Below are 14,460 nucleotides of genomic sequence, written 5' to 3' on the forward strand. Positions count from 1 at the left end.
TGAGTCCAGGAAATGCTATGCTGGTCTCTATAATCTCCACTTGGTTCAGAGCTCTACCTGTTATGCATACAACTCTTCATAGATCAGAACAATCTCTTCTTGCCCTCTGCTCTTCATGCAAGAGCTACATATTTATCAAACAGCTTCAAATATTATAGGGATTGTACATTTATCGTATGGCTGTATCAGGCAAGTGTTGATATCTGATAACTTAAACAGTCAAGAAGCCTTAGCACGACCTGCCTAGAAATTTCAAAATGAATTATCAATAGAAAACATAATATATTTTGTAAAAGAGCTCATAAAAAATCAATGTTCCAAGAATTCACCATTATCAAGAGAAACATTCAATTATATCAATTTCTTTGATTATCAATGACAATTTCCTCGTCATACAATACTGCACAAGATTAGAGGGGTGTTAGCAAGTTCACCAATCTATACATGCACAAAATCACCATTAGCCATCCTCCTTTCTATCTAACCCACCACTATGCGTTCCCACACAACATTGCCAGCAAAAACATTTAATACAGCAGGTTGGTTTCGAACATCTTAGGCATTTCGGTCGCCAGCAACATTTTTTGCAGCTGGGTCTCCAACATTCTGGACAGCTAGGTCTCCAACAACATTCTAGGCATTTGGGTTGGCAAGAACATTTTGTGCAGCTGGGTCGGCAAGAACATTTTGTGCAGCTGGGTCGGCAAGAACAATCAGGACATAAGCACTTTGGTCGCCAGCATTTAACTCTACAGCACCTGTTAGCAGAAACTGTGTGCCTTGTATGTAGTTGCAGGCTCTGCCGAATCTTTTTAAGGCGGGTTTCTGTGGTTAACTTCTCCATTTCTTGGACAAATCTGCAAAGATGGCGGATGTAATCAGGGTATAGCTCCAAGTTGCAGTGCCCACCTCCTTTAATCCACAAAGGTTCATATGGTTCCCTTGCCATTTTCCACAGCCCATTGCCATGTAACCAATTGACAACATCATCTTCCGTTCCCTGTAAATTTAGCCAACCCCATTTCAACAATTATAGTCAACAGGAAATTTGGACAAGATAAATTATATAGAGCACATTTTTTAGTTAATCTTAGCTCAATTCACAAGACAAAATCATATAGTAGGCAGTCTCTTCAAAGCATTCTCTAAATGCTCCTCTTCAATGCCTGGTGGTAAGAGATTTAAACCAACAATTCATTTGGTGCATGTAAGTGTTGGATGTCTAATGCTGTCCACCCATGTTTGGCTGGCCAATGAAGGAAACTAAATTCATTTCCTGTCCATAGACAGGTCAAAGAAAAGAGAAATTTAAAGGGTTTTTGCTTGCAGTTATGATGAAACCAAGAAGGAAAAAAAAATTATTTATTTATTTTAATGACATAGGAAGGAGAGGAGGAAAGAAAGTTTGAGGTTTTTCCTTTAGATATGATTTGAGTGAACAACTCACAGAGAACTTGTGGCGCTTGGTTTCTTGATTTCCACTGTAGTATCAAAAATCTTTTAAGGCATAAAAGCTTAGTTGAAATAGTAATTTTGGCCAGTTACTGCATTATAATACCAAGAGTAATGTTTCCCAGTATTGTCACCAATTGTTGCGTATTTTGCATAAATTTGAGGAGACATTAAACCCTATTATATTATAATTGATTATTTTGTCTTGTCCCATAGTTTTTCCCGTTGCATTGGGGATTTTGCATGCAACTCTTGGTGCTTGTCTGCCCCTTTAACTTGTTGGGTTGCATTTCTTGGCTTGAAATTCTTGGTTGAATTATTAAGAATTTGCTTGAATCTATAATTAGACAAATAGATTATGGCCTAGCAATAAGGATGAAAGTATAAAGATCTACTCCTTTTCCACATAAATCAAGATAATTTAAGGTAGAAAGTATTCACAAAATGGCTAAAAACCTCAATTATAAATTTTTATAGAAATTAAAAAAAAAAAAAAAAGAGTTATTTCATTTATAAATGGCCACCAAATAGCAAAAGAGAACTTCTGTAATGCATATGGCTAACTCTAAAAAGTTGTATATACAGAACTACTATATTCTATGGAATCTTTTTTCCCTTTTTTTCTTTTTGAAGGTGTATCCAATCAAAGGAGTGTGATTAAGGGGTTGAATATAACCATTTTCATATGGACTTGTTGTGTTGTTTGAACCTAAGGCTAGTATTTGAAGAAGTCAGAAACTTTTCCTCATTTTTTTTATATCAGTTCAAGTTAATATTTATATACACTATGGAAATTTAGAATATTGATACAATTACAAATCTTCAGTCCTAGAAACATATACCATTAAGAAGTGAGCCAACACTGTATATAGAGCTCAAGAGGGAACATCTTTGGAGGAGGGTTATTGAGGCTAAGTGTGGGAACAAATAGGGCGGTTGGTGTTCTCATTCTGTGAGGGTCCCTATGGCGTGAGCCTTTGGAAATTTATCAGACGGGGATGGTTGATGTTTTCCTGATTTCTTCAATTTGATGTGGGGAATGGTTCTAGAGTGAAGTTCTAGCATGATGTGCAGTGTGGTGATTGCCCACTTAAGGTGGCTTTCCCAGAGTTATTTAGTATCAGTCGCCATAAAGAATCCTCAATATATGATGTTCTAAGGCTTTCCAATGGTGTCTCGTTGGGATGTTCGTTTTTCTAGATAGGTCCAAGATTGGGAGTTGGAGCCTCTATTTTCTTTTTGGATCTTATCTATTCCAAGCCTATTAGGGGGGAGGGTATGGATAGATACTGTTGGAGACCTGCCAAGAGCAGGGGTTTTGAGGTTCGTAGTTACTATCACTCCTTATCCGATTCTAATAGCACGTCTTTCCAGTGGAAATTGGTGTGGCATTTGAAGGTCCTGCCTAAGGTGGCCTCCTTTCCTTGGGCAACTTCTAGGAAGATTTTATCCACTAACAATCTTTTTTTTTTCTTTTTTCTTTTTTGACTGAAATGGTAGAACACTAACAATCTTTGAAAGAGTGTTATTATTGTATTGGAATGGTGCTGCATGTGTAAGAGGTGCGGGGGGACCATGGACCACCTCCTCCTTTGTCCAATAGCTTACGAGCTATGGACAACGGTGTTTAGTTTCTTTGGGCTCCAATGAGTTATGCCAGAGAGGGTTATCGATTTGTTGACAGCTTGGCAGGGATCTTTTGGAAGACATAGAAATATAGCCTTTTGGAAGGCTATGCCACATTGCATAGTGTGGTGCCTTTGGTGAGAGCGGAATGCTAGAAGTTTTGAGGGTTGTGAACAGTCTATCCTTGATGTTAAAGCCTTCTTCCTCCGTACCTTGTTAGATTGGAATGTTGCTTTTTATCCTTCTCCTTGTTTTTCTCTTTTAGATTTGGTTGAGCATTGTAATTTGAGAGCTTTTTGTGATTCTCCCCGAGTACAGCCCATGTACCTAGTTTTGTTTTTAATAATAAAACTTCCGTTATCCAAAAAAAAAAAACAAAAGATGTTGATCATCAACTAAGAATGGACGAAGAGAAAGCCAAGGTGAACATTGGAAAACTGTGGCACAGAGTTAAGTGCTTTTAAGAAAGATATTTCTGTAGGAGTTGCTATGAAGAGGGCTAATGATGTTTAATAATTGTATTCATGACAGGCATCTAGTGTAAGAACAGGAAGTCCTTTTTGTTTGCTTAGTGTTCACAGCTATTGTGTCTTCCTACTACGTTTAAAAGTTTTGCTCTATTATGCTATTCATTGACCACACACACACACACACACACTTATAACTGTTAAAATAAGCAATGAAAACTGTGGAGGACTACAATAGTAGTAATTGTTAAGCGAATTTATTCATTGCTCAGGAGTCCTAGGTTGTTTACTCTCCCCCCCCCCCCCCCCCCGCCCCCCTTTTTTTTTTCTTTTTCTTCTTCCCAACTGAAGGTTTCCCCCTGGAATACACTTGTACAGTTCAGACTTGCAGTAATACTACGTCCAATATCTTGAGAAAATACTTGGGTGGTGTTGTTACTTGACTAGAACACTGGAGTATCTTTTGGTACAGATAAACCTTTCCACGGTTCCACCTCTCCCAACTCTCTCCACAAGATGCCCTTCATGCTAATGCCCAACTCCAATCAATCTCATGACTATGAGTTTCTCTAACTTAAACACAACTTACATTCTAACTCAATGTAACTTATATACATATGATTCTGACTGCAGACTGCCTCCTCCCTTAAGGAGCATCGTGCACTAGAATGTTTTTGTAAGCCATCATACACTAGAAAGACTAAGACTAGCAACCTTTTCGCTTGGTAGTTAATCAGATTACAAATACAACCCACATGCCATGAAAATCCCTGTATTCTTTTGTATGTCAGTGTTTTTGTATCCAAAGCAATCTTGAAATTGCAACTTTTAAATGTTGTCATTATACAGTCTAATTCTCTATTATATTGCATATAAATTTATGACATCTGGGATAGACTATGATAGTGCAAATTCACGATAATCATGCATATCAGACTTCATGATTATCGCTTGAACATAAGCACAGAAAACCATATCTGTAGAAAACTTGATCAGATATGTTAAAAAGTTCTTCTGGCTTGGAGCCTAATATTGCAGTAATGCCAAGAAAAATGTTGATCAGACAGTTAGGATTATCCCATCTGTGGAAAAGAAAGTTCTCATGTGCCAGTTAAATCAAAAACAATCAGATCAACCAATTCAAGAAATAGGAGAGTGAAACTTTTTCTCAGTCCAAGAATCATGCAAAAACAATCTGTCCAATAAATAATGGCATTCACATGGTTGTCTTCTTGAGTCCCTTGTTACAAACAAGCATGAGAAGGCAGAAGAACCTACTAGGAAAAGAGAGCACTTGGGAAGAAACACTTACGTGTATAACCAGCACAGGACACTTCACCTTCTTAATTTTGTTGATGTTCTGCATAACAAAGTATAGTTACTACATTGAAATTGCAGCAGAAATAGCATAAACCAGTAAAATACTCAATTCTAGCATAATTGTCCTTCTACCAAGTCAACCAATGGAATTGATTGGAAGTACACTGGTATAGTGACATTTCATTGGGTGGCCTGTTCTTATGATCAGGCTAACTCACATCATCTTTTTCATAAGAAACAAGGCAGAATCCTCACCTTATAAATATCAAAGCAAAATGTGAACTTGACATGGCAGAGCACACGAAGACCAGAAAGAATTGCACTATGCAGAACCACACCTCTGAGCCTTGGCAATTTAGATGCCAAGTGCAGTGTTGGTCCACTACCAACTGACTGCCCATACAAGATTAAGTCTTCCTGGCTAACTCCGTACTCAGTCTCAAGGCACTGATATACTGCTTCTATATCAGAATATGTATTGGATTCACTAGGCTGCATTTCATAAAGACAAAACATAATTAAGTACTTCAACTGTTCAGTCCACAAGACTTTGAGATTTCCCAACCATAAAATCTGAAGCAAATCCAATGAATTTACACCAACTAATAAGCATGTTTAGAGTGATGAGATATAGATGAGGGGATCAATCATGTCCATAGTAACCAACTAATACTTAACATGAACCACAACACCAGCCTGTTCAAATGATTAAACATTGTGGCTATCAATATACATATATTTTTCGTCTAGATAATATAACCATTAACTGACCAATCCATACGGAAGGTATGCTAGATTTAACCACATTTTTGTTTTAATGTTCTGAGATGAAAGAATCAGCACTTAGGGGTTGCTTGGAATCCGCACCAAGCAGAAAACTTAGGCATCAGCACCTAAGGTGTCAAGAATCAGCACCAACTATTGGAAAATCTCCAATCTGAATATCATTAATCAATCAATCTTCTGTTCTAAAATACAAATAAACTAAAAGCTTATATAGAACTAGAGCCAGGAAATAAAGAGATAAAAGAAAACTAATGAAAATTATTCCTAACTGAACTCAAATACTAATCTCGAATCTAATCCCTATCCAAATAAAAGTCTACAATTATCCAATTTCCTATAAGATAAATACAAAAATCTGAAAATATAAATTCTAAAATAATTTTGGTTTTGCTCCTGCATCATACTCCCTTGATTGGAGAAAACTCAACCTCAAGTTTTAAATCATTGAAGGATGAAAAATCTGGCACATAACACTTGCTGTAGTTGAGGAATCCTCTTTGGGATCATTGAAAATAGATAAACCTTGTATTCCACCCCATGAAACTCTTTGTGAATCACAAACTCAATATGTGCAATTGGAGCATCAACCTTTTTGACTTCATCAAACTGTAGATCTGCATGCCCCATGGATGATTCTTCAGGCTTCTTGTTGTTTAGGCTCTATAGTAGACTCTTCTGGTTGCATGAAAAATGAAACTTTGGTTGACACACGCACTTCTTGGTCAATATCAAGGTCTGATGATACTTGATTTACCTTCATTTGAGTAGCCAAGTCTTCAACAGTTTTCATTAGATTTCCTAATTCTGGCATATGGCAGATACTTCATGAGTGACCGGAGCATTGTTGCACTGCCTCATACTTGTCCTTTGACCTTGAAAATTACCATAATGATCAAAATTGTGCAACTGACTCTTTAATCTTGTGATAATACTGCGGGAAACATACAATGCAAAGGTCTTCTTTCATTCTTTCCCAAGCAATTAGAGACCAGTGTATTCAAAAGTGTAGGTTCTCATGATGATTCCAAAACTCCAATGCTCTACCAGCAACTCTTGTTTTGGCATACCACATTTTTTATTTGTCATTTGATAAATGCACTTGTGCAAAGAATTGTTCCATCAAAAATATCCAATTTTTGAAAATCCAGGGGTTGTCATCTTGATAACCATAAAAAATAAGTGGTTGAACTTCTACCATTGTGCGCTAAAATAATCAATTTCTAACAAAAAAATTGTGATAAGAACCTGAGCTTGCACACTTGAGTTGTACCTGAGCATTGCAGAAGGTTAAAGGGAAGTCACTGGTTGGGTTTGGGCTTTCAATATGACAGGTAGGATCTTGTATTAGAACTGGTTGAGTCTCGTTTTATGTGGAACCTTGAAAGACCAGTGAAATCTGACCAAATTTTCAGGTACTAGATACAACTAGTTAGACCACGACACTAAATTCAAGTGGGTCTGATCTGGTGTTGTGGGTTGCAGATTTTCTGGATTTTTTTTTTTTTTTTTTAAAGCTGGGTTTTCCATATGGTGGTTGGCTTTTGTGTTGGTACTGTGATCTGATGGGAAGAAAAACAGACAAAATAAAAAGTAACAAGAAAAGTAAAGATAAACCCTAAGAATCAGCACTTATTGGTCGCTTGGAATCAGCAACAAGCAGAACTTAGGCATCTGCACCTAAACTTAGGCATTTGCACCTAAGTTGATAGGAATCAGCACCCAACTATTGGAAAATCTCCAATCTGAATATCATTAATCAATCAAACGCCCGTTCTAAAATACAAGTAATGAAAAATAATGAAAACTAAAATACTAAAACTAATCCTAATTGAACTCAAATGCTAATCCCTATCTAATCTCAAACCTAATCCTATCCAAATAAAAGTCTACAATTATCCAATTTCATGTTAAGATAAATACAAAAATTTAAAAATATAAATTCTAAAATAATGTTGGTTTTGCTCCGCATCAGAACCAACTTTCATCACAATTTTCACTAGGTTATAAATTGTTAATAAACTTCATGCAGTCTAAATCCCCAACTTTTTCTAAACTAGCTTCATATATCTTGATTTAGAATGTACACCTCCTTCTGCTTATGCATTTCTTTTGCATTAATACATGATAAATGTCAACACTGCCATCTATTGTCCATTCCTCCAACTGACGTCTCACATTGTCCTTTGTTACTCTCCTAATTATGAATTAAGCTGGTGCCACAACTCACCCCTGTGGCTAATTATGATTGGTGGAGGGGTGATGGTGGGTCCATGTGAGGACACCCCTCCACCAACCACAACTCGCCACATGGGCGAGTTGAGCCACAAGTTGTGGCACCAGCATTTCTACCTAATTATTCCCAAATCCAAAATTGCAGCTACAGTATGAATCAGGTTTTCATTATCTATCTTCTCAAAAAACAAAACAAAAAAGTTCTCATTATCTAAAGAGAGAGAGTTATTCCAATGGTAAATCCCAATTGTAGTCAGCAAATCATTACCGATTTAAGTTACAGCTAAAAAGTAAGAAAGTCACGAAGCAGCACAATAATAACACTGCAAAGTATGGTACAACTCAGACTGTCATAGCCTACCTTACCAGTAGAGGCTCCGTAGCCTGAGTAGTCATATCTGCATCATAAAATTCAGAAGGAAGGCATGGTATTAACATAAACCCAAAAATGGAATCTAATGCTTCAAATTTATCACATTGTACCTAGAAAACAAGATCACAAATTCGATTGAGGAAGTTTTTTTTTTTTTTTTTTAAGAAATCCCTTTAAAACATTAATCAAAAGTATGAATTCGTCCATAAAAAATTAATGGAATATTTTTTACCTTTCAAAATTTTCTCTTAATTGCAATAGAGTCACATGAAAAGTAGAAAGATTAGATGACTCGAATTTTCCCAAGATCTAAATTTCTGAAAAATCGTGCATAATATGTCACAGTAAAGTAAAATAAGATCTTGGAAAGTTCGATAGATTACGAGTTGGCCATTTCAGGCCATAAAATCTCACAAAGCCCCAAAAGCACAGAATATCCCAAAAAAAAAATAGAGAAAAAGAAGGTGAATAGTTAAATACTAAACCATGTCTCCATCAAGGTAGAAAATAGAAATTAATTTACTTTTTAGAGGAGGGGAAAGTAAAAAACGAGGGCCAAACAGAAAAGGTAGAAAAAGACTGATGAGAGAACTAACTACAAGGAAACACTGTTAAATCAACCTTGTTTACTTTCACCTTTATTTCATTGTAAAAAGGGAAAAACCCATTACCCATTAACACCTTAAGAAGAGAAGTCATTAGTCAGAACATTGAATAAAGCTGTTATCTTTACTAATAAACAGATCTAAACCCAACAAAACCAGTTCCAAAAATTACTGCATCCTTTGAAAAGACAGTGATTGAAAATACAAAAGGGTAGAAAGGCTTCAAAGCCATGACACAAAAGATTTACCCTTTTCAGAACAAGGGTTAAAAAACCCACAACAAAAAAATACATATGTAAGATTTGTATACACAGCTACACCAAAAAAGTGAAAAAACCTACCATATAATAAATGAGAATATCCCCTTTTTTCAAAAAAAAAAAAAATTTAAAAGCAAAAATGAAAAGAGGAGAAGAGAGTGACTGAGTGAGACTGACCCCATGAGATTAACTCTGAGATTGAGCTTGAGCTGCACAAAGAGGTCATAGAGTTGGCCAAGGTCAGCAGCATTGCCATGAGAGTAAAGCAAAGTGAGGCGAGCATATGGGTTCCTGAGATAAAAAGCAACAATCTTATTGCCACGCTTGGTGTCAATAAGCAAAACGTCTAAGGAAGTGTCATCAGCGTTTGGAATAGGCATGGAAGGGGAGGAAGAAGACACCACAGTGAGCTTGCCATCGTCTCTCTTCTTGATCTGGTAAGTTGGCGGCGACGGTGGAAAGAAGGCAAACTTAGCAGCCAGCTGAGACACCATGCAACCCATTCACCCCCCAAGAAGTTAAAGGACAACCCAAACTCATTGAGGGAGGACCGGTCTTGAATGCATGTGTAGACAGAGAGATAGAGAGTTGGGTTTTTGTCGGTTTGTGGTGGAAGTGAGCGTTTAGCTTATTTATTAGTTAACTTTGGTTTATGTGAGAGTGTGAACTAGTTTTATCACTTTTATGAGTTTCTGATATGATTTGATGGACACGGAGGGGAGGATAATAGTGGAAAGTTTTCTGGATAGTCTTTGTATGTGTAATTTTCTTGCAGAGCCAAGAGTGAGAGAGAGATTGTGAAGCTGGTGTTACTGGTTTAGTACAGTGTGAGTCTAGAAAAAAAAAAAAGTTTTCTTTTATTAGAGAAGAGAGAGAGAGAGAGAGAGTGACGGTACAGACTAGAGTCTTAACTCACTTCAAAATTTTGGGTTTAATTTATGTGCATGACTTCATTGTTTGTCAGTTGCACAGGCAAGCAGGTCAATAGTGTATCTGATGGCTTCTGCTACATCACTTTTTTATATTTTTTTGGACTGTGTATGAGTTCTTTGCATGTTCTCTTTTGTGTATAATAATTATAAACTCGCCATTACTGGCTGACACCTGTTTTTTTTGGGTTTTTCCTACTGAATTCTTTTAAATTTTTTTTTTTAGAATGAAAATCTTTTACATGCGGTTCCTCTATAAAAAAATAAAGAAATCTTTTACATGTGAGAAGGATGTGTTGTGATAGGCATGTAATAAAAGGATTTAAACAAAAGGAAAATGTGAATAAAAAGGTAGCCCACTCCTCCCTATGGTTTTTGTTAAATGTCATTGATTTCTGCCTTGGTTTCTAAGAAGTCATCAATTTCATGCTTGATTGATTAGCATGTCGGTTAGACATAATCATGTAATTTACTATTCTTGATCAAAAAGAGGTAAAAAAAGAGAAAGTGATGCAAATAACAAAATTAAAAAAGAGAGAAAGGTAGATAATTGGATTTGAACCTGGCCACTATAATGGGCTTCTACAGTAAGTAAGTGATTAATCAGATTTTTGGACTTTTTATTATTTTCGTTTTTTTTTTTTTTTGAAAGCATTATTTTCGTTTTTAATACTTGAGCAAATTATGCAAATAGTTTTTATTACATTCTTCCTTCTTCTTTTTCTTTTTTTTCTTTTTTTTTGGAGTAACTAAAGTACGGTACTACCGCCAACTACTGTTAGATATGTCATGGTACTTGACTTCGCAAGAGTTGTTGGATGGGGAAATCATCTACATGTAATTATTTATGAGTACACCAACGTGGCACTACTTACATCCGAAAATATAAAAATAAATAAATAAATAAATAATATACATTATACACCATTAAAAATTACTTTACCTACTTTACATTATCAATTTAACAATAAAATAAAATTTAGGTACAGTTTATTAGATGTTGTTCTTTAGATTCTCTTCTTAAAATTCAGTCACGTGGTTACTTAATTAAAAAATATACTTCCATCTAATGAGAAAAAATTCACATGACTGAATTTTAAAAGAAAAATCTAAGAAACAACACCTAACTACTATACTTAAGTCTTGCCCTTAACAATATATACTACATCTCATATTCGATTTTCTTAGACCATTAGGCATTCATATTAGCTTGTGTTTGTTTATTTTAGCATAAAGACCTTTTTCTTTTTTAATTTTATACAATTACTTTTTAAAAACACTCACTTAAGATTATCTATTATATTTATTTAATCTATTTTATTTAAATAATAATTTTTTATTTTTTTTATTATTACTTTTATTTATACTCTCACTAAGATACGTCTCTTTCTCCTCTTTTAGCACTCTCTCCTTTTAGCTCTCTCTTTGCTCTCTCTCTCTCTCATCCCAAATTCACATACACTCACACATGGTGGCAATGCCATATTCATTGGTCGCGGCAATGCCTCCAATGAGTTTGTACAAGTTTTGGTTTTTTGTTGGTTTTGATTTTGGGTTTCTGCTGATGGGTTTGGTTTGATTTTCCATTAATTTTGTGACAATTTTGTGTTTGGATTATCAAGTGTTGCAATGGATTGTGGTTGTGGTGGTGGTGGTGATGGTGAGGGGGAGGGGTGGACGTTGATTTTAGGTCGATTTATTCTAAAGCATGTTACTAGGATAAGAGGAGATAGAGAAAGACAGTAGTTAGGGGAAGAGAGAGAGAGAGAATCTGATGAGAAAGCAGTGAGAAAAAAATATTAAAATAATAAAATACAAAGCTACAATAGTCATGTATATTTATACGATTACTATAGCAACAATGTAAACTTACACACTTTTACATTGACTAATGTAAGTGATTTTAGGGCTTAAATGTGAAAATTCCACTTCTTATGCTATTTTAACACACACTGATGTGATTGCTCTTACAACTCTATTAAAATATTCTTTTTTTAAAATTCTATTTTACATTATCACTTTAACCATACACCCTAATATCTCATACTCTATTCTTTTTCTCTCTTTTTAGATCAAAATAATTGGGTTTAGAGTAAAATAATTGTCGATACTATGTTTTGTTTTCCCTTGCTTTACTTACAAAAACTCCAATTTTTAATTAAAAATACCAAAAATATCATTGTAGGGTCAGTCTTTAAGGCCCAAGCCCAACAAGTAGGTGACTCTGGCCCAAAGAACCCTAGACAATGAATTTGTAGAGAGCGGGTTACAGAACTAGGACTCAACGAAGTGAATGTTAATTAATTTTAAGTCATGCACCGGTTGAACGTAAGAATATTTCCTTTATCTCCACTGGAAGTTCGGTCCCAGGAAATATGTGTGTGCACCTATGTTCCTGATTAAAAGATATAGTCTTCCTCTCTTTCTTATGGCTTTTTTCCGATCCCCTCTTCATGGGGATGCCCTTCTCTTATATAGACTCCTTAAAGTAATAAGAGCCCTACACTTGTTGATTATCTGGACCTTCACTTGAGTGTCTGTCCCATCGGACATCCACCCTACCTTTCTGTGAGTTGCAGTAGCCAAGGTAACACTATTCGCCTGTCCTCTCCACATTAATGCGGCCAGAAAAGTAGTTTCCTTGCATTTAATGCGGCAGTTGGGGTCTCCCCCTGAACATCCTATGCTTTCGTTCTTCTCCCTGCTTTGTGAGGCTCATCCTTACTACCAATATTTGTTTGGAATGACTCCTCATTATGGATAGGGTGCATGTTGGGCCCATATTTGGCACGTCCGAGGAGACATTCCTCCTCGGACGTCTTTTTTAAATAAGTTTGGACTTATTAGGGTTGGGTTGGAAGTTGTTTTGGCGACCCATTTTCTCCTTGGTTGTAGCTAGACTATGTATAGGGCCCAAGGCCCGTTGTTTGACTTGGGAATTTTACCCTTACAATCATTTTTTACATTAAAAAATGGGATTGGTTTAAAATAATTTAATTTGTTCCAATTAGGTGGCAGGTTAAACAATTTTGTGAAAAATAACCAAAATGCCTTTTGTTGACTGAGCTAACTGACAGTAAAACAAAGTTAATTTTCATTAAATTACCCAAATTACATCGATTTCATATCAAAATTAATATTTCCAAACCATTTCACAAGTTAGATCAAGTTTAACCGCAGTCAAGCCGAGCTTGATCTAAGTTTGACCAAAATCCAACTACCCGATTGGGATAAAATGGGGCTTATATCATAGTTATTTGATTTCCCTTTAAAATGATTTTAATCCAATTTGATTGAATTTTAATTACATGATCTCCAATTAGCCTAAATGAGGAGTCATTGGAAAGAATTCAAGGTGATATCTATCAGATTTATACGCCCACACTGTGGTCCATTCAAGTATTTTATAGTTTTAATAGATGCATCAACTAGATGGTCACATGTGAGTCTATTTTCTACTAAGAATGTTGCATTTGCTAGGCTTCTTGGTGTGGACACTCCAAAAATGAGGAAGAAAGGCTTGTTTAGGGCCTTTTCCCTATTTTCTTTTGGTTTATTGTACATTAGGTCCTTGGCGATATGATTTTTGTGTACATGTATTTCTAGGGGTGAGGTGTGTGTGTGTGTGAGTCTCTTTTTCATATTTTTATTTTAGGAGTCTCCAGTAACCATTGGTTTTGTATTAGGTGTGAAAGAGTCACATATTCATCTAATTCTTTTGAAGTTACCTAATTAATTAAAACCAATTTTAAGAGTTTTTTATTAATTAAGGTAAACCAAAAGTCTCGAATCAAAGATTTTGGACTCAGAAGTTTGGTTACACGTAGGGAAATTTTTAGGCACCCCACACCACCTATCCAAAGGTAATACCCCATTTTAATTTTAATTCTAACGTTGTCTTTATAGTGAAAAAATTAGATACTTGGCATTTTGCTTTTGAAAAATGTTTTGTATAAACAATTTATATACACACACATGTGAGTATTTATTTATTATAACGTAGCATGTGAATATTTATTTCAAAGACTTATTCACGAACAAAGCATGTTGAATATATGTACATAGCATGTGAAGATTACTACGTTGCAAATATAATACATATAATTTAACATGTGATTATTTATTTATTACATATTTAGCACATAAATATTTACAACGTAAAAATAAAAAAGAGGGTAAGAAATATAGCACCTTTTAACAAATTTATCCTTCATTTTTCTCATTTCTCATGCACAAACACAATGGACCAAAACGATAGTGCCAAAGGGGAGGTGGGAGTGTGTTAGCTTGATTGGTGCCTATTGGTTCAATGAAATTGAACCATAGGCACATACCTCTAAAAGATGCAACTAGAAAAGAGCTCAAAACAAACAATGCACAAACGTGTAAGCATGAAAATTTTGAAAATTT

The 14,460-nt window shown here is 35.4% G+C and overlaps 1 protein-coding gene across 2 annotated transcripts; it reads right to left on the reverse strand.

Moving 5' to 3' along the window:
• Positions 1-302: 302 nt before the first annotated feature.
• Positions 303-10,036, reverse strand: LOC126709180 (uncharacterized). 2 transcript variants are annotated; one of them, XM_050409296.1, is made up of 5 exons: positions 9,299-10,036; positions 8,245-8,281; positions 5,121-5,357; positions 4,858-4,905; positions 303-1,000 (listed from the first exon to the last, which is right to left on the reverse strand). In XM_050409296.1, exons 1-5 carry the CDS (start codon positions 9,622-9,624, stop codon positions 461-463), a joined length of 1,188 nt encoding a protein of 395 aa, XP_050265253.1. In that variant the 5' UTR covers positions 9,625-10,036; the 3' UTR covers positions 303-460. The 2 variants fall into 2 exon arrangements, with proteins under 2 accessions (XP_050265253.1, XP_050265254.1); XM_050409297.1 differs by having other exon boundaries at positions 8,250-8,281; positions 9,299-9,409.
• Positions 10,037-14,460: the final 4,424 nt, after the last annotated feature.

Source organism: Quercus robur, chromosome 12 (genome assembly GCF_932294415.1).
Source record: "Quercus robur chromosome 12, dhQueRobu3.1, whole genome shotgun sequence".
NCBI classification, from domain to species: domain Eukaryota; kingdom Viridiplantae; phylum Streptophyta; class Magnoliopsida; order Fagales; family Fagaceae; genus Quercus; species Quercus robur.

Bases quoted from the DNA above. Each gene is read 5' to 3' on its own strand.
- LOC126709180 (XM_050409296.1), bottom strand. From the start codon at position 9,624: ATGGGTTGCATGGTGTCTCAGCTGGCTGCTAAGTTTGCCTTCTTTCCA. The intron at 5,358-8,244 runs GTAGGCTATGAC...TATGAAATGCAG, and splicing joins ACGGAGCCTCTACTGGTAAG to CCTAGTGAATCCAATACATA. The intron at 1,001-4,857 runs GTAAGTGTTTCT...CTAAATTTACAG, and splicing joins GTCCTGTGCTGGTTATACAC to GGAACGGAAGATGATGTTGT.